Source organism: Anopheles arabiensis, chromosome 3 (genome assembly GCF_016920715.1).
Source record: "Anopheles arabiensis isolate DONGOLA chromosome 3, AaraD3, whole genome shotgun sequence".
NCBI classification, from domain to species: Eukaryota; Metazoa; Arthropoda; class Insecta; order Diptera; family Culicidae; genus Anopheles; species Anopheles arabiensis.
The window spans coordinates 64,237,972-64,257,060 of record NC_053518.1 but is presented as its reverse complement, the minus strand read 5'-3'; the positions used below and the strand labels follow the sequence as shown (position 1 = coordinate 64,257,060).

The following is a 19,089-nucleotide window of genomic DNA, read 5'->3' as shown; positions in this document are numbered from 1 at the left end:
ATTTTTGGTGCGATTTTTTGGTCGTTTCCCAGAATTTGTTGGTCCAATTGTATTGATATCCAATTGGAAAATACCAATAAAATATGGGAACGAACCAAAAATCTATAGGATACGACCAAAAAATCGTGGGAACGCACCAATAAATCATGGGAACTGACCAATAAATCGTGGAAACCCTGTAAGGGCCTTTGGGGGTTCGCCATAGTTGAGGGACTCTACGTCATTTTAAAACCGTTAACCATTGGTTTCCGCACACAAAGCTTAGCAAATTGAACAGATGTTTTTGTTATTATGTGCATTTTTGTGTGTCTATTGATTTTATCGAAAGATGAGATGTATTAACAAAATATTTGATGATTTGTTTATGCACGAAATTTGAAATCATGAGAGTAAGAGTTCTAATCTCACGAAAATTGTCCATGCGGCTCGTAGATACTGAGGAATTAAAGTGAAAATTGAAAAAAAATTATGATTTCTTAGTTTTTATCATCAAAAATGTCGAAAACACAATGAATTATAGAATAAATTCATGGAATAACACAAAATAACACACTTTAATCTATGTTTAAATATTAAATAAGAACTCCCAAAGTCCAAAATATATTTTAAAGAATATTTAATCGAAAAACTGGGGTACATAAATCATATGAACAAATTAAATAAATGTAAAAAAAATTGAATCCTGGGGACCTTACGTCAAGTGACGAATTGTCAAAATGCACTAGAGTCCACCACCTGATATTTTTAAATCCACCTTGTATGTAGCTCTTGGACATATCATTTAGAAAATTTATGCGCAATCTTGGCGCAATCGGAAAATGTTTGGAAGTGACGTTTATTAGCCAGGGTTCGTTACGCGAAATAATATACAGTCTGTTCCCGAGTTACGCGGTTTCTGGTTTCACGTTTTTTGACTAAAATACCATTGATTACTCGGAGTTTTTTATTTTATTTAGTACTTTTATACACTTTATCATTTCTATCATTTATATCATCAATTCTAATATTCCTGGCTTTTAATCGGTTTCAATTTGATAGCAAAAATGCAATTTATACCTAACTTGAAGCATATTGCACTGATTTGTCATTTAATCTGTCAAATTTAGAGAACCGCGTATCTCCGAATCCGCGTAAGTCGAGAACCGTGTAACTTGGGAACAGACTGTATTTTTTGACAACACGAATACAGCAATTATCCGCAGTACACGATACTCGATATACGCGAATTTGCAGTTCGCAATTCCTCTAAATTTGACAGCTCCATGTGTTTTTTGCAAATATTTTAATTCTTTGAAATATTTTATGCTTTTTTTGAATTTCCTTAATGTTCTTATTGCATTTTGCATTAAATTTGTGCAAAAGATACCTGTTTTACAACAAAAAACTTTAATGTAAAACTCAGTGGCGATATTTTTCAACCATCAAGCCGGTAGTGTAAACTATTTTTCCATAGAAATCCGCTATATGCGAAAACTCGAGATACGCTATTGCGCTCGGTCCCGTACGATAGCGTATATCGGATAATGACTGTTTGTCGATTATGCTTACGGTGATATAACATTTATGGTTTTTCGAACATGATTTCTTTCGAGTTCGAGTAAAATGCAAAATTCATCCTAGTAACGAATAGAAACTGGGAAGAGCGCAAGGAGCATTTGAGAGAGTTGGTGAGACTAGTGCACGCAAAACACGGCGATGTGACGAGCATTACATTTTCACTGCCACAAATAAGCGACTTCAATAAAGAAAGAGCAATAAATGTTTTAAGCTGTCATTAGAAATAAAAAAAAATACATCTAAACCACACAAAACCCTAATTGAAGTGAATTGAAGTTTTTGATAATTGAAACAAAATAGGCCCGACGTGATACGGCTAGCTCACTGTCCCTGACATAGAATCTCCCGAATAGCCACATAATCGTTTAATCAACGTTCTTGATGGATCTCATGCCGATTAAAAACACTGAAAATACTTTACAGAAAATGTGTGTGTTATACTAAACTGCTGTTCATAAAAAACACACTTCCTCCACTGAGGAAGCATATGGTACCAGCATAATGAACTCAGTTCGGTGAAATTTAATTTTCCAGTTCTGTAAAACATCGTTTTCGCTAGACTTTGTTGTTCTGTTGCAGTTTCCACCGAAATGGAAACTCCTCGATTCACAGCTGGAATGTCGGATTTTTTCGAAAGCTGCGCCGAAAAACGAACTCGAAGAGTAGTTGCACCATCAAACAAATATACCCAGAAACGGCATATAGTTCGACGCTTGAGTCAACATACCGTAAAAAAAAAGATTCATATTAATTTTCCTACCGTTCGAGTTCCAGCCCGGTCGCACTTGCTAATGAGCACCAGCTGTGGTCGATGACACATGACTCTCTGTCGAGTTGAAAGCTATCTGCTCTGCACAATAGTTAGGAAAGGGAGGGTTTTTTTCCTCACGTAAAATTTAACGTCCTTTCGTTTTGCGGAACGTGAAACTATGGAATTTGTTGAAATTTACGAACAAAGCGAGATTTAACCTTTGATGCAAGCAACTCGACATTTACTTCACTTACCGATTACAGTCAGCCTGGCCTTGGCACGGATCAGCTTGTGGTGCATGTACGGTCCCACCTGACACTGGTATTCGGCGTCATCCTCGAGCGTGACATTCACTATCCGCAGATTGTAGATGCCCTGACCACTGTCACCGAGCACCGAATACCGTGGATATCCCGGTATGCTCTGCGTAAACCCTGTTGGGAGACAGAATAAAAGTAAGAATAGAATTGTAATTACATTGTTACAACCGAAACTTCTGATCGCACGAGATAGAGTAGTGGACGGGGTGGATGCAGTTCGAGGGGAAGATCCATTCATTATGTTTCCCATTCCAGTGCGTAACAATGCATCATCACGCATGAAAGGGAGCAAAAATAAAGTCTAATGAAAACTTATACTAATACTTCTCATGTTCCCTTACCAAGACAAAGACATTTTACACATTGTAATTTGTTGCTGCCCTCTAATGGTTTCCCATTTTTCTCTCCTGCTCGATGTGCACCACTACACACACGCGTCAGGCACTCATGCTCAGTGCATGCACTGAAGCAGTGATTATCATTTCCATTCCCATACTGACATTCCGGTTACTAATATTTTACAGCGAAGAGTTTGGGGGAGGGATGAAGGAAGGCCACTTTTTGCCAACAACGAAAGCCCGACTGCGAATACTGACCAGCGGGCCAATGGCCTATCGGGTGAAGATGAGCGCCCGTAGTGCCCATTATGCACGGAGATTCATTAAGTACGGCGCCGCAGTACGGCCCGGGAGAAAAGAAAGACAGCTGGATGGACAGGGGTTGGGATCACGGGGTGGGAAATGGAAATTTTATGAAATTATTACTTACCCAACGCAAAACCGTCCTTGGTCCACTGCACCGAACCGGCTGCGTTGTGAATTTCGCATCGCAACAGTGCCTCGGCACCCTCCGACACGACCAGATCGCCCGGAATTAGGCGGAATTTTTGCTGCTCGGCTATACACGGTAGAAACAACGGCACCACTGCAAACGAGAGAAAGAAAGAGAAAATACGAAAACACACGTTATAAATGGCAAACGACTATTAGCCAATAGCACGACTAGGGAACAGACATGAGGCTTTGTGTGAAATGGGAAAAGTGTTTCCGGGAGCGTTCCGAAACTGGGCAGCAGACGCAAGCTGTTTAGTTGAGTGTGGTGTGCACCGAACTCGGTACATAATTAGAAGATTCTTTCGTGCTAAGAATGCTCGAGTGCTTAATGCTGCTAGTGTGCCACCGTATGGCGTTCGGGCTACTCGTTGCTCGTGCTTAATTGAATGGCACACACTATGGGGCTCACCAGATTGTGGGAGGGAAAGAACTGTGGTGAATGCATTTGCTGCATCGGCTCCAAAAGCATTTGATGTATCAGTATTGGATGTGGTTTTTGGGATGGCTGGTGCTGGTTGTAGTGTCTCCGTAATTAAATAACAATTACTTTCACGACATTCGGCCCCGGGTGCTGGTAAAAAGTGTTATGACGCACATATATGAAGCAATCAGTACCATCCGGGACTTGCAACGAATGGAGCGAAATAGTCGGCGCCTTTAATGATGGTACCATGATACAGATAGTTGGGAGAGCGTTAGGTTTGTTACGAACGAGCTTTTCGATAACATGAAATACGTCAAAGACATGGAATTAAATTGGTGGTTTTAATACTGAAATTAAGCATCGGAAAATAGTCAAAGCAAAGGATGTGTCTTTTATGCACGATGAATAAATGAATATGAAAACATAGGTTATTCAGCCACTTTCCCAAACTCGATCGAATTCGAGAACGACCGTAGCCATTGTAAAATTGACATAAAATTAAAAAAAATGACATAATAAAAATGACATTAAAAAAAATTGGCGTAAAGTTTACTTGGATATTTTTTTAAAACATTTTGCCATATTGTACGCATAACTGAGCAGGATACTCATGAAACAAAATAAAGCAACCGTTGTATCTAGGCAACTGCAACCAACTTTCCTCTTCGATCGAGTTTGGGAAAGTGGCTGATTGTAAACTGTTATTCTTCGAATTGTAGTGGAAATATAAAAATAGATTGTAAATGTATGATTTTTGTTGATGTCTATTCCACGATTTGTTAATCATGTTCTCTGAACTCGGCATTTGACGAATTTACTTTGTGATTGTTCCCTTGATCTTGATCAATTTTTAATGCATCTGCATTGAATGGAAATGGACTAGTTCGGTAGAATGTGTCAATTATTGTTTAATTTAGCTTTGAAGCTTTACCGTTGTATAATGTCCTTACTGAGGTTTTTGTTGACTAGATGAGACTGAAGAAGGCTGTGATGCGAAAATTACATCCATTTTTATGGCAATTTATTACAGGCAAAGCTCATGTACCTAGGCTCCACAGGATACATTCGTCATGTTATCTCATTGGTTACACTGCACTGTAGTCACTTGCGATGATGATATCCTCATCCTATTTTCTTATTTCTTCGAATTTAAGTATTTTTGAAGAAAAAAATGGATATGAAAGATTAAGTGTAAAACAAGTGGATAAGACAGAGTTGGCAATGAATTGAGACACGCGTGCGAGATCAGATCATTATGGACTCTATCAAAAGGGTAATTAACACTTTAAGCGCCGTGTCATATAAATTCGCATGACGGTTTTGCTCACCGTTCAGCTTTGCATCTGACGCTCAGTGATTCTCTTGAGAACGAATGAGGTAGGAAAGAGAGAACGAGAACGACATGTGCTACGCCGCTTATCGCAATGAGTCAAAAGAGTGATAACAATCGCACGAGAAACTGTCGCTCTCATCGCTCTCTTGCCATGCGCTACGTGCTCACTCAAAAACTATGACGTCAGGCTGGCGGTCAAAGTGTTAAATCATATCGAATCATATTGAAAAAACAACAGTTTGCAACACTGAGTGATACAGTGAACGCAAAATTTATATTGACTGCAGAAAAAATTGAAGGCAATTAACGTAAAGATTCTCATTTTTTTTAAATATTTTATGCGATATACTTCAGCAAAATATGATAAAAAACTAGTTCAATTGAATTCCATTCAATTGGATGTAAAACATAACCTTGTCCATCAAATTGTTAATTTCGGAAAAGCGAATGCTGTTTTATACACAATCAATAATTAGGCAGTTATATCCTATTTTGATCCAATCATTCTGCATAACTATACTTCAAGTTAAATATTTATTTAATTATTTATTTATTTATTTATATATTTGATTTAATTTAATTTAAATATCGTGTTCTTGTAGCGTTACTGCTTGTAGAACACTGGAGATGAGCCATTGATGCTACAAAGTAGCTGATCTCCTATTAATGCATCGTTTCGATTTGTAAAGTAAAGCTTAAACGGGCATTGAGCCTTCATTCAGACCAATATCTGCATAAATTCGGAACTTGTTTTTAGAGATGATAGCTATGTTTAATCAATAAAGAGCCCTGGTTTAAAAGTGAGTGAGCATAGCTATGGCTCCCTATACAATAATAAAATGTGATTCCGTTGAACTAATCAGTACAGGGCAGCTCGAATGTAGTTAAAACTTTTGTTATTTTCCATTATTTACTTTCCATTTACAACACGGTTTAAGTGTCGAGTGCAGTATAAGAGCTTCATTTTCAAACCATCTTACACACTGCCAGCACCAGAGGATCGTTCTTTTTCTCTCTTTCTTGATCTCACTCTCTCACTCTTTATGCTACATTCACTTGCAATACATAATTGCATAATTATTCCCTCGTTGGAAATCACTTTCCTATGCATGGAACAAGGCACCATTTTTCCCGTGTTTTTCCACACCATCACCTGCGTTGCAGTTGCAAAAGTGGAAAAAAGTGAATCCAGTTTCTCGCATTCACCGTCACCACCACCGATAATCACACATACCAGAGCACATCTGCATGTTGGGTAGCATTTGCTTTTTATCGCCATTTTTGTAGTGTCAAACAACAACAGGAGCTAGTGTTCTGCAGCAGCTATTAAATGTAGAAAAAATCATCCGTAACGAATAACAAAACAAAAAAAAAACGAAAAATGAGGGGCACAGCAACACAGTCATACACACACACAGCCAACAAGAGAGAAAAGGTTGAATCATCCCCGGATGTAAACTACGAACCTGACACGTTCAACTGCAGAGCTCTTCGCCAAAAGTGCTACCGGCTGTTGGGCACTGGTCCGTCCGGTTCTGCGGTAGGACCTGGTAAAAGTTAAAATTGAATTCAAACTTTTCAGTTTTCCAACGAGCCGCGGGCCGCAGTGCAAAAGACACAAAAAATCATCTGGGCAAAGGACCGTTAGGGAGAGAACAACAGAAGAAAAGTGTGAGGGCGAGAAAAAAGCATCCCACCAGGTGGCAAACACAATGGGGATGCGAACAAAAAACGATAGGAATAACAACGTTGTTCGTTGGTATCTTGTGAGGATAGTGCAGGAGAAGGTGAAAGTAAAAACAGAGTTGGTAAGTTTCAGCTTTTTCCCGTTAGCCTGCTGGATAGTCAACAATTAGGAAAATCCTTCCTCTGAATGCTGCAGGCGTTAAGGGAAAGATTTTAAGGGAAAGGGTAGAAAATAAAACAGAACGATTTTCTACCAAAAACAAAGCGGCATCTCCAGTGGTTGCGTTTTTCATCCAGACGATGGGAATTATTCTGAAGAAGAAGGACAAGGTAGCAACAAAGTTGCTGTTCAAATGGTCGGGTCAGCTGACCAGATAACGGAGTGTTAAAGTACCAACGAATCAACCCAGTTAGGAGGGTTTAATTTGAACTCAGAAAGTTGCAACCGAATTTGGAAGTGCTTGTTTCAAGGTGAAATGAGCATCACAGAATAGAGAGGATCTACTAAAAAAACATGATTCTGCTGCTCCTAATAAGTTTGCAGTTGCTATGGAGATATACAAGAAACCATGCCTGTTAGTGTACCTTAATTGAAAGCCCAAGTTGTCATTATAAATTATGAGAAAACTCAGCTTCAATGCCTCTGACGAGCCAGTGCGTAAGAAAATTGTTTCTGCCGGATAAGAAGCCGGTATTATAATTATTACTGAGTTTGGTTAGAACAGACTTCTAATGCTGGAAACTGACACTAAGCAGATCATTTCAGCTGAGCTGATGTTGACACACGCCATCTCGAATCCAAACGTGTCACTGTACGTCTGTTCGACTATTGGAAAGAGCTATTTTGTTTGTTGATTTTGATTGAGATACCTCAGCGTCTCTGATCTGATTAGTTCGATTGGTTGCACTGGCATAAGATGCTGTGTGCTTAGCAAACGCAAACGCGTTCTAGCAAATGCAAATGAAGAAATGAGTGTGTATCCTTTCGGGATCGGATCTTACCGTAGTGCTCTGTTTGTAGTTTACCGTCTGCAACGTATCATTAGACACTGAAGCCAGACGGTGCACAGACAAACCCATTGGCAAGTGAGATGGTAAGCCTTTTCAATCTATAGCAATCTGGTATGTAGATGACTGAGGTATCTTTTTGCTTACTTCATCGTTTAGGTGCAAATAAGCTGGCTGTTGGTGTTGATATTGGATGTTGTGCATTCAAGTGAGAATATAGTCAAACAGTTGGAAAATGCTGCAGTCTTAATGATGGAAGTAGAACAGAAGATTATCTTTTGCTTAAGCTAGTGTAGAGCAATGTGTTGGAAATGTAGTAGTTTTTTTTTTAATTTAAATTTTTTTAATTTTTTTTAATTTTTTCAAATTTTTACAATGAGACACTGATTATAGCTATGCGAATATAACATGTACGGATGATTGATTTTTGATTGTTAATAATATAACAAAAGCTAGCTTTGAAAACTATGTAAGTTGCGACGAGGTTTTAAAGTGTTGTATACTAAATTATTACTTAAATAGTTATTATAAAATATAATTATTATAAAATTCGTGCGTAAGAGCTAGGTTCAAACGGGCCACGGTTAACTGTCAGTAGAAGTAGGAAATAAAATTTTATATTAATTGTGTCGATGCATATTAGTCTTGGTTGTTATTGTATTAATGTCATCCGACGGTGAAATGGAATATAATATCCATTTTTAAGCCATTATCGAGATCTGTGAAATCCGCGAACACAATTTATAAAAAAATGAAGTCAGACAGAGTAAAGGATAAATTTAACATAATTTATGCACTTCAGGACCCATTTAAAACTTAACTGGATACACTATTGAGGCAATTTCAGGTCGACGTGGGAGTAATTAATTATTTAAAAATGAAATGTTTTTTTTATGAAAGGTTGAAAATATATTGTTATGGTAAATGCGACAATGTGTCTTCCTTTTTCTACTTATTTGTATTATGTGTCTTCCTTGTAACGACGATCATTGTCAGTCAAGGCCTGCCTGTTCCACTATACATTTGGAGGGACGATCCATTCGGGACTTGAACCCATGACGGGCATGTTGTTAAGTCGTACGTATTGACTACTGCACCACGAGAACGGCCACGACAATTTGAACAGAATTATTTATAAGGCCTTAAATAATCATAAAAAAATTTAACAACAGAAAAAAATGATGGGTATTTTAAACAATTTTGCTATGTAATGTTTTAATTTAGACTATTTTTGAAGCAATTATGGCAATTTCTATCACTATTTCTAACTATTTTATATCAAGGCTTTTTCATCAGAAATAGCATACACTCTGAGCCGATCTCGTAGTACAGTCGTCAACTCGTACGACTTAACAACATGCCCGTCATGGGTTCAATCCCTAAATAAACCGTGCCGCCATACGTAGGATAGACTAAATCAATTAGTCGCTGAAAGCCAAGCCCACAAGTGGGTACAGGCAGGCCCTGACCGACAACGGTTGTTGAGCCAAAGAAGAAGAAGAAGAAGCATCCACTCTTTACTTGATTCAGTAAATAAAAGGGAAAAATTACAAAACACAAACATTTTATAATTCATTGAATCATTGCGACTTCATTGTTGGAGAACAGTGGAAATAATAGCAACCATAGCGTACAACAACACGATCCCGCTTCTTCCGTTGCACATTGAAAGCATTCTAAATTCCACAGTACATTATCCTTAACTCGTTGTTGCTCATTCCCATTCCCATGGCCATTTGCATAGTTCCGGTTGCAGAAAGAATAGCCAGCTCGCGCACAGCCAATGAGTGATAATACCCGGGCGGGCGAACGAAACGAACCGCTATTACCGCTACGCCTTCCGGAGTATGCCTCCCCGTTTAAGTGTTGTCGCTGTGCGTTATATTTTTTTACGGCTGGACTCGCTTGCACAACTAGCACAGCTTCCGATGCTACTGATGCTGAGTCACTCACGTCTTAGATGGATATTTTGCTGCTATGGTCGTTTTTTCTCTCTCCTTCCACCAACTCTCAACCTGTCAGCTGATCTCGTTTGGGTAACGAGTGCACTAAGTCAGAACCAACCCACGGAGGGGTGGGAGAGAGAGAGAGAGAGAGAGAGAGAGAGAATCTAATGATGCATAAAAACTTGCAGTTTAAGATAGAACGATGAGCATACAAACACACACAAACACAGCGAGACTTTTGACCGGCAACAATGGATGATGACTCGAAAGTCCGTTTGTTTGTGCAACTTCGGGTGCATCCGTTGAAAAATGGCAAGCTGAAGGATGATTTTTGCTGACTGGTAAACGTTGCGTGGAAAAAATTGCACACTTACAAAATAAGTTGCTCCGTTCAGGATGGTGAAACCCCACTGCAAAAGGAGTGCAATGTAATGTAGTGCCTGACAGTGAATGAATATGCTTCCTTTGCCACTCTTTCTTCTGCGTTTTTTTTCGAGCAAGATTTATTTGAAATCATTCCATTCGTCAGTAGTAGCTGTAGGTACGCTGAACTGGATTGTAATGGAGCACTTGGGCAAACATGTAATTTTAATTCAATGTTTTTTTAAACCACTGGTTTCAAGTAAAGTTTATTGATAAAATTTAAAAAAATGCTAGTTCCACAATGCTACAAATTAGTCAGATGAGCTAGTTTGTACGTACATGAACGTGCTCGTTACCAATAGTTATTAACGTTGAACTCGTACTCGTACTCGTACTCGTTATCAATAGTTATTACATTATTGAAAAACATTTTTGCACAACCACTAGGAAAGTCCAACATGGTCCGGGAACAACAAATCAAAAATTTCTTTAAAATTGAAGACAAAACATTGGCTTTTATAACCAATGTAAAAAAAAAACTTTTAAACATTTTAAACGAAAAGGGACTATACAAAAAATACGGTCATTTTTGGAATGTTCTGTATATAAGTAAATTAAAAAATAAATGTATAAATAATACGTCATAATAAACGAAATTTGCCTGCTATCAAGGGACAGTGGCTCAAAAAAGTACTGATCAGTTGTCATTAGAGTCGGCAAGTGTCAAAATCGTATAGTTATATATAGCATTATAATTGTCCAGAAGTGTAGCCTGAAATAAAAGATTTGGCAATAGTGCAAACAAAACCAAAAAACAACTGAAAAAGCTATTAAAAGACGATTAAAAGTGTGGAATCTAATGAAAGGCATCGAATCATAATTCGTTGCATTCATTTGTATCTCAAAATTTGATTATTTTTTTTGTATTTTTCAATGAAATGTCAATAAAATATCTTTCGTGTGATGCCAAAATCCGTTTCCCATGTAGAAAATGGCTTGATGAAGATTCTAAACGAACATGTTATTATTAATCATCAATAATGTGTCAAATTATATACGCCCTAATTATGCTGAAAATGCTTATTGAATCGAACGTCAAAGGTGAAGTATAATGTGCAGTTTCCCATTTAAATAACGATCAAAAATAATTACGCAATAATATGACACATTTTAATTTGTACTTCCAATTATTCTTCAAAATGGACACGAATTCAATGGATAGCACAACAGTAATGAACTGGATTGTGAAAGAGTTTTTCATGTGTTCATTTAACGGTAAGCTCACTGTACATAAAAGTGCTATATTTAATATTTACATTCTGCTTTATTTATTCAAAAAGTAAAATCTGACGCGTTTAATAACTCTGAAAAGTTGAAAATGACCATAAAAATGATAGTTTTTCAATTTACACTTTCTCTGTAAAAGGTACAGAATAATTCAAATAATTCTAGCAAATTCGATAACAAGCCCTTTGCTTCTGTTATAGAGGAGATTATTTACATGAACCATTTCCACATATTTTTCCTGTCAAATGAAGCGAGTTGAAAATTGAATAAATTCCATATGCGATACTATTGGCAGCACATTAACGACAAAGGAAAAAAAGATCTTTAAGGAAGGAATTTCATCATGACTCGTATTTCTTCATCGAAACGAGTACGGAAATAATAAAAGCACCACTGGCTCTGAAAAGATTTACTTCATTGACACATTCTGCTCTAAGAACAAAGGTTGCCAAATCTTGCGCTAAATCTTTCATCAAACACGGAAATACTGTAGCACCCAGTGGAAAGTGGCAGAAGAGATAATTTATTCTTTTTTAACTGCCTGCAAATTTTATGTCTTCATAAAAAGTTCGAGCCCAACAGTGTGTCGAACGAGCAACGAATGTCATCCCGTTTCGCTGCCGGATAATGAAACAACGATCGCATTCCCGAGTTGTGTTAGCGTTTCGTGGTGTTTTTTTGGTTCTTCATTACAAATTTCAGCTGACATGATAACAACCTTCTACGTGGCACGATATTATGAAGCAAAGGGCTCATGTAAAGCAGGAGTTCATTCAGAACACACATTACCCACTTAAACTTACTCTCTTCTTCCTGCTACCATTCAAATGCAGTCATAGAGAGGTGAGATGGAGAAAAAATTTACCCCTCCCTCCCCTCCACCCACACCTCCTCCTTCACCCCTCTCCCGCCAACCCTCTCCCTACCAATTATTGGGAGTAGGAATGAAAAATTACCCCCGGGCAAAAACATGTCCTCTCAAGCGGTTCACTTGAATTATTGTTTTAATTACTTAGATTTAACATGCGATAAACATCGCTCCTCATTTTATGCTCTCGAGCATCGAGCTTTTCAGGCTGATTCTCCGGCAGCAGGCTCGTTTCCCGTTCACAGTGCTTTTTGTTTTGTTTTGGTTTTTTTTGTTTGTCGTCGGCGTGCGTTGTGTTACTGGGCAGCATTTCCGCTCGCGCCACATTACGCCCCACAATTTCGATAGACACATGCACACATTATGGTAGCTCCCACATGGGACCCGCCCGGGTTTGTTCTAATCAAGCGACTGTGTCTTAATTCGTCTTAATTGCGGTGTCTTGTTTCATGACGTACTTTTTTTATTCACTGTACGTCTGTATTTGTGTATGTATGTCGATGTTTTCTATCCCTAATTGCAAAGCTGATTGTTGAGTGGGTTACTGTGTGAGTATTGGTGAGTGTATGTAGGGCTTCTTTTTTATTGTTCTGGCTGATTCCTCACCATTAATTTGACACCATTGAACGTTTTAATGCGTTGCTAGGGTTACTTTCCTTTAGCATTACTGAGGGAAACTTCAAACCCCAAACAAAAAAGATAATTAATGGTCACTTTGCATAGAAAATTGTTCACATATCAACGTCAGTACGAGAATATGTGTGTATGTGTATAATTTATTAATATTGCTGCAATTTGCTGTTTTTAATTGCAGTCTTTATGATTATGTGATGAGAACATGATCAGATAAAGATGTTTTTTTTATAAATCCTAAAAAATAAGTGCATTTGTAATTTTTTCCATGGATTTCAAAAAACATATTTTTTTTGTGGAAATTGAAGTAAACTAAATGAGGATTTGATTTTTTAAAACTATTTTCGACTATAGCAAGTGTTATGTCTTGGAACAAAAACAAAAAAGGAGGCAAGGTGATTCATGACAGTGAGCGTGGATGAAGCAAGTCGAAAACGAACTGTTGACAGTGCACGTGATGCAACAAATGCATGTCATTTATCATATTTCATTGGCAAATTTAAAAAAAAACTATTCTGACTGTTTCTTTTACAGTTGTTTGATGGATCATGGTAAACGTTATTTTTATGCCAGAACGCTGTACTTGCACACCATTTACAATGGTTGCGATTATAATTTTAGCGAGGAATTTAGATGCGGTCAATACCTTCGACCAAACAATATACCAATAAAAAGACTCCAAATAAATAGGATGGCTATGTTAAGCTGGGCTGGTCTGGTGGCACTGTCGTCAACTCGTACCACTTAACAACATGCCCGTCATGGGTTCAAGCCCCGAATGGACCGGGGCTCCATACTCCATGATTGGCTATCCTGCTATGGGTAAATCAATAAGTCTCTGAAAACCAAGCCCACTAGTGATACAGACAGGCCTTGACCGACGACGGCTGTTGTGCCATAGAAGAAGAAAAAGATGTTAAGCTGACATCCACTCAATATTGATAACATGCTGGGAAACATAAACATACTCATGTAACGCTTACAGCACACTCAAAATATGTATTAAATGGCTGGTGTCCGAAAAATGAGTTTTTGCTTGCTTTGAATGATCATTAGTATTATCAGATAAACTAGAACCTAAAGCTTTGATAGGATAATTAGTAGATAAGAACACTCCTTTATATCATTAAAAAAATAGTATGTGTATTTATGTATAGAATGCAGTTAAAGAGGAACAGTAAAGCTTAAGAAATAGTACAGCTGTTCATATGATAATAATAAAGTTGTGTGTTTGTATTTAATCGATTTTGTAATCCACAGATACATTTTTGAGAATATCTTTTATCTCTTATGAACTTTTACAACTTAACTATAACTATTGTACTAAAACCACTTTTTTAAGACGAAATTATTGTGTTGCAAATGCAAAAGGAATTAGATACATGAAAGAGAAGAAAGTGTTTTGTATCTAATGAAATATTCAAAATTCAACATAATAGTGTGTGTTTAAGTTGAACACGATGACTTTCTGTAGCATGAAGCGAAATAAGCTTTTAAATTATCCAGGTTTATTAATATTTTCACCGTCATTCTTTATAATCTTCTCTTACGATAATGTGCCTGAATGACTGTTTCCTTCTTCACACTGGTTCATTAAACACGAGACAAAGGAAAAGAGAAAGAGTATAAAAGAATGAAAAAAGACTCTGTTCTAATAATAGCAAACAGTGGAACGGTTAGCGAAAGCTCACAGTAAAAAATAATAAACATGCACACTCGGTTGCTCCACATCAAAATGCTGATCCTTGGAATGCTTCACATCGTTATCTTACCCAACAGAATGGTTATGATCAAAGTTTTCTTTCTTGAAAAAAACAAAAAAAAGAACATCACTATACTTTGAACTTTTGCCATGCCATCCACAACGACCAAGCGTGACAAACTTTTGCTTCTGTAAGACGTTTGAAAAATAAACTTTTCACATGATCACATGTGATGTGTCTGTGTCTTTCCCCCGATCCAACCTCCTATGCGAGGGCTTTCTGCCGTTCCTTCACATCGAACTAAATCAGGTACGTCAGCAAAGTATTCGCAACAATATAATGTTTGTGAGCTTTTTTTGTTTGTTTGGCTCTCCCATCTCGCATTACACCATTTGTTTGGCAGCACCGGTTATTGTCCACGTGTGGTGATTGTACCGAGCTGTCCTTAAACACACACATGCACACGCAGACCGTCTCATCGGATCGTGAACTTTTTCACTTACCATTTACGAGCAGGTTTATTTTACTTTCCGTTCCATCCTGGCCATTGCATTTTTCTTACGGCCCCGTACATTCCGCCTACCACCTACGATGGCTAACAGTTCTGATGAGCCCCTCCGTACCGTGGCCGTGCCTAAGTCGGCTAAAGTGAAATTGTGTGTAACTTGCTTATTTTATGGCATTTAGATTTGGCCATTTCCACCTCTTCTACAGCCCATCCACACACGTATGGGTTTAGTTTGAAGCTGCTGGAAGATTTCTTCGCGCCCATTTGCCCGGCCAGGATTATACCGGAAGCTGGGATGTCCGGGATGTCGTGTAGTTTTATGTCGGCTATATTTTGCGCGCCTGTAAGCTGCTTCGGGTTCGACTCGCTTCCCTTCCTCAGTTGACGCAAAGCCAGCCCAGATTTTGGCCGGCGATTGGTGCAGCGGTTTTATGAGCTATTTGGCAGAAAAAATTGAACGAATCAAACGTAGCCTAATGGGGAGCGAGATAGAGGGAAAGAAAAAAGCAAACACCTACAGCAGAGCAGAACTATCTGAACGTTTGCACGGGGTAACAGGTTGCTGTTTGAGGGATGAGTGAGGAGTTGGAATGCGAAATCTTTCTCTCCGTCTGGTGCAGATCGTCAGCGTTCAGCGTAAGTCAACAAGAAAAGCTTACGCCGTTCGGAAGGCGGAAGGCATTCGGCTGAATGAGCTGAAAGGTATTATCGTGAAGTGGAATTGCAGCTTAGGGGTGTTTTGCTGAAAGTTTGGCTTGAACTGCACTGGGATTTCCCCTTTGGCAGGATCTTCATCGTCACCACAGCTACACACATTCACGCACACACGTGTATGTTTATCGATTTCTGGACGCTATAATCCCTTGCCGAGATTATTGATTCGTAAACCCACTGACATTCGCTACTCAAACAAAGTCGTTGGTGGTCTACCGCTACGGATTAGTGGGCGTTTTGGATGTGGAAAGTGGAGAGATGCTGCTAATGACGATAATTCCATGAATTCGGTCTGGTAATTATGGACCAAGAGGATGTAAATAAGCGAATATTGATAAACGAACCGTCTGTGTGTATGAACTGAAGCACTTTAAGATAAGTATTTTTTTCACCAATCGGCTGCTTTTAAACAATGCTGCTCTATATGGTTTCCCATGGTTTTTTGGTTGTTGCTCAATTTTTATGTTATGCTTTCCATGTTGTTACTGATTGTTCTCACGATTTATTGGGTGTTACTCATAACTTTGCGTGGAAATAATCCAAAAATTGATAGAAAATGGTAAATAATTCGTGAGATTAATCCAACAAAAAAACGGGAGCCACTTAAAGCTTTTAACAATGATCTTTTATTTATAATTCAGAAAGAATGGCTTCGGCCGTATTGCTCAACAATGATCTATTGGATATTCTGCAATTTCAAAAATGGTATAACAAATTTATTTGTGTTACTCTGTCAAAATTATTTACTTACTTTACCTGCGCTAAAACCGCTTTGCGGTCTTGGCCTGCCTCAGGAGTGTCCGAAAATGCTCACGGTCTCGCGCCTTCGTCTGCCAGTCCGTTATCCCGGCCTTAATGGCGGACGCCTCCACACCATCTTGCCACCTCAATTTGGGCCTACCACGCCTCCTCTGTCCTTGTGGACGGCCTAAAAAGATTTTCCGGGCTGGGTCGTCCGTTTCTATGCGTATAACATGGCCAGCCCACCGGAGCCTGGCGAGCTTTATACGCTGTACGACAGTAAGGTCGCCGTACATCTCGTATAGCTCGTCATTATAGCGGCTCCTCCATTGTCCTTCCACACATACGGGGCCAAGTATCCTTCTGAGCATCTTCCTCTCGAACGCGGCTAAGAGGGTTTCGTCAGATTTAGACAGTGTCCATGTCTCAGAGGCGTATGTGAGAACCGGAACTATATAGGTACTATATAATCCCAGCTTCGTCCGTCGCAACAGGCTCTTTGAGGTGAACTGATTTTTCAGGCTGTAGAATAACCGGTTGGTATTCAAAATGATCGGCAAATTTAAAGGATCAGATGATGTTGGAAGCATTTATCTCCTTTCAAATTTTTAAATTATAAATGGGATATGCAATGGTTGTGTTTTATTAATTCATCAATATTCCTGACCAGCCTTGCTACGATCAGCATGAAAATCGAAAAAATCAGTTAAGCCAAGAGTGTCCAATTAATCTCCGTAATACTTAGTACTATGTGTATATGGACTTAGTAAATATGTGTATTGATGTTTAATACATTTTCATTATTTTTTTTTATTAAAAGTAATGATGGAAACATGAAGAAACTAGTTAAATTGTTGAAATGTTACTTTAAATATTTATTTTATGATTGACAATATCTTAACATTACCGTAGCATATAGAGAAATAATATTTTCAAATTAATTCAATTAGTTCTTGATCCGTTCAAGATTTTAAATAACAATCTGTATTGACTATCTTCTTTTAAACTTTTTTCATATTTAAATTTCTTATATTATTTCAATATTTTACCTTAAGACTTATTATTCTATTCAAGGGTTTTCAACTTAAAAGACTGCCTGCTTTATTTATTAAAATCAAATATTTAAGCTCTTTAGTTTCCTCTTTTTCAGTTAACAGGGACCTCCAACGTATGCATCAATTTTCCATTATCCCACCAATGTGCCGACTTCGATCACACTAAACGATAGCTTAGCACAAATCCAACCGTTCATCAGCCGTTGAAAGGGTGCCCAATTTTCGGGAAATGACTAATTTGCCTAGTTTTTGAACCGACGCACAATAACCTTGCCATCCCTCGAATGGACAGCCCTTTTCATGGATGCCCAAACAGGACAGTGGCAGTTCGTAAGGTCATTGAAGTTTGGAGAGAATTTCGACCGAAAGGAACAGAACATTTCCTTCAAAATGGGTCTGCTTTGATACGATTACGCACAGGTTCTGCACTGGCTTCGGATGGGGAAGAAAAGACAAGGCAATAAAACTAGAAGAGTTTAGAAATCCCTTCCGTAAAGCCGTCTTGCGCCCAACTGCTTTCGAATCGATCGGTATCGGTCAGTGCAGGATGGTGGGCTCGCATCTGCCTGCAGAAGGAAATCAGTCCAGATCATGGCCAGATGAAGATATGGTATAGAATTAGGTGCGTGCGTGTGCGTGTATGATTTTTGGACTGTTGGTCACTGAACAGCACAAACAAATACACACAGACCAGGAACTAGGTCCAGGTCTCGGTATCAATCAAATTGTCGTTTTGGCAGAGAATTTGAATATATTTGAATAATTCTCGATTAAGGGCCGGCGATGGGGTTTCTCCGGCTTCGAATCGGTCCCAGTCAGGCGAAACTCGTTCGGTTTGCTGGGAGCAGATTATCGGTCCCTTGTCAGGATTAGTGACAGTTTACTGGTGTTTACTCGATCCTAACTTTGTCTTGGCGAGGGAGTGCGCAGGATGGGCTTCTTTCTCTATGGCGAAGTTTTTCGGATGGTTGTTTCGTTCTTCTCATTCGTCCTTGGCTCGGCGATCATGGGATGACATTGGGTGTGTAGGTCTGGTGTTAGATTTTCTCCTAGAGAAAGATGCTCGCTCTACCGGAAGGAGGAAGATTTGAACAGTCTGTCAACTGCGCCCTTACGGGGTTATCACAGGCCATGTGAACTCGCTGCTACCGGCGAACTGATTTTGACGGATCTTCTTCTGTCCGTAGGGACCAATGTGGGCTTTTAGAATACGCACATTAAATTACGTTTTCCATATATTCTTTAACGTGTAGCTTGTTGTTCTGGCCATGTAAGGAAGAAAACATGTTGGCAAATTTTTATGTAGTAAATTAAAACATTATTAAAGGACATTCGTTTCATGGACTAACAAAAATGACT

General features: G+C 38.6%; 1 protein-coding gene across 1 annotated transcript in view; it reads right to left on the bottom strand.

The window, feature by feature from the left end:
* The window catches only part of LOC120901140 (nephrin-like), a 188,725-nt gene that overhangs the window by 108,990 nt on the left and 60,646 nt on the right, over positions 1 to 19,089 (bottom strand). Inside the window, exons 3-4 of the mRNA XM_040308849.1 lie at positions 3,397 to 3,552; positions 2,563 to 2,742 (exon numbers count right to left, since the gene is read on the bottom strand). Of these exons, the coding sequence (XP_040164783.1) occupies positions 2,563 to 2,742; positions 3,397 to 3,552 (336 nt within the window). The remainder of the gene's footprint in view (positions 1 to 2,562; positions 2,743 to 3,396; positions 3,553 to 19,089) is intronic.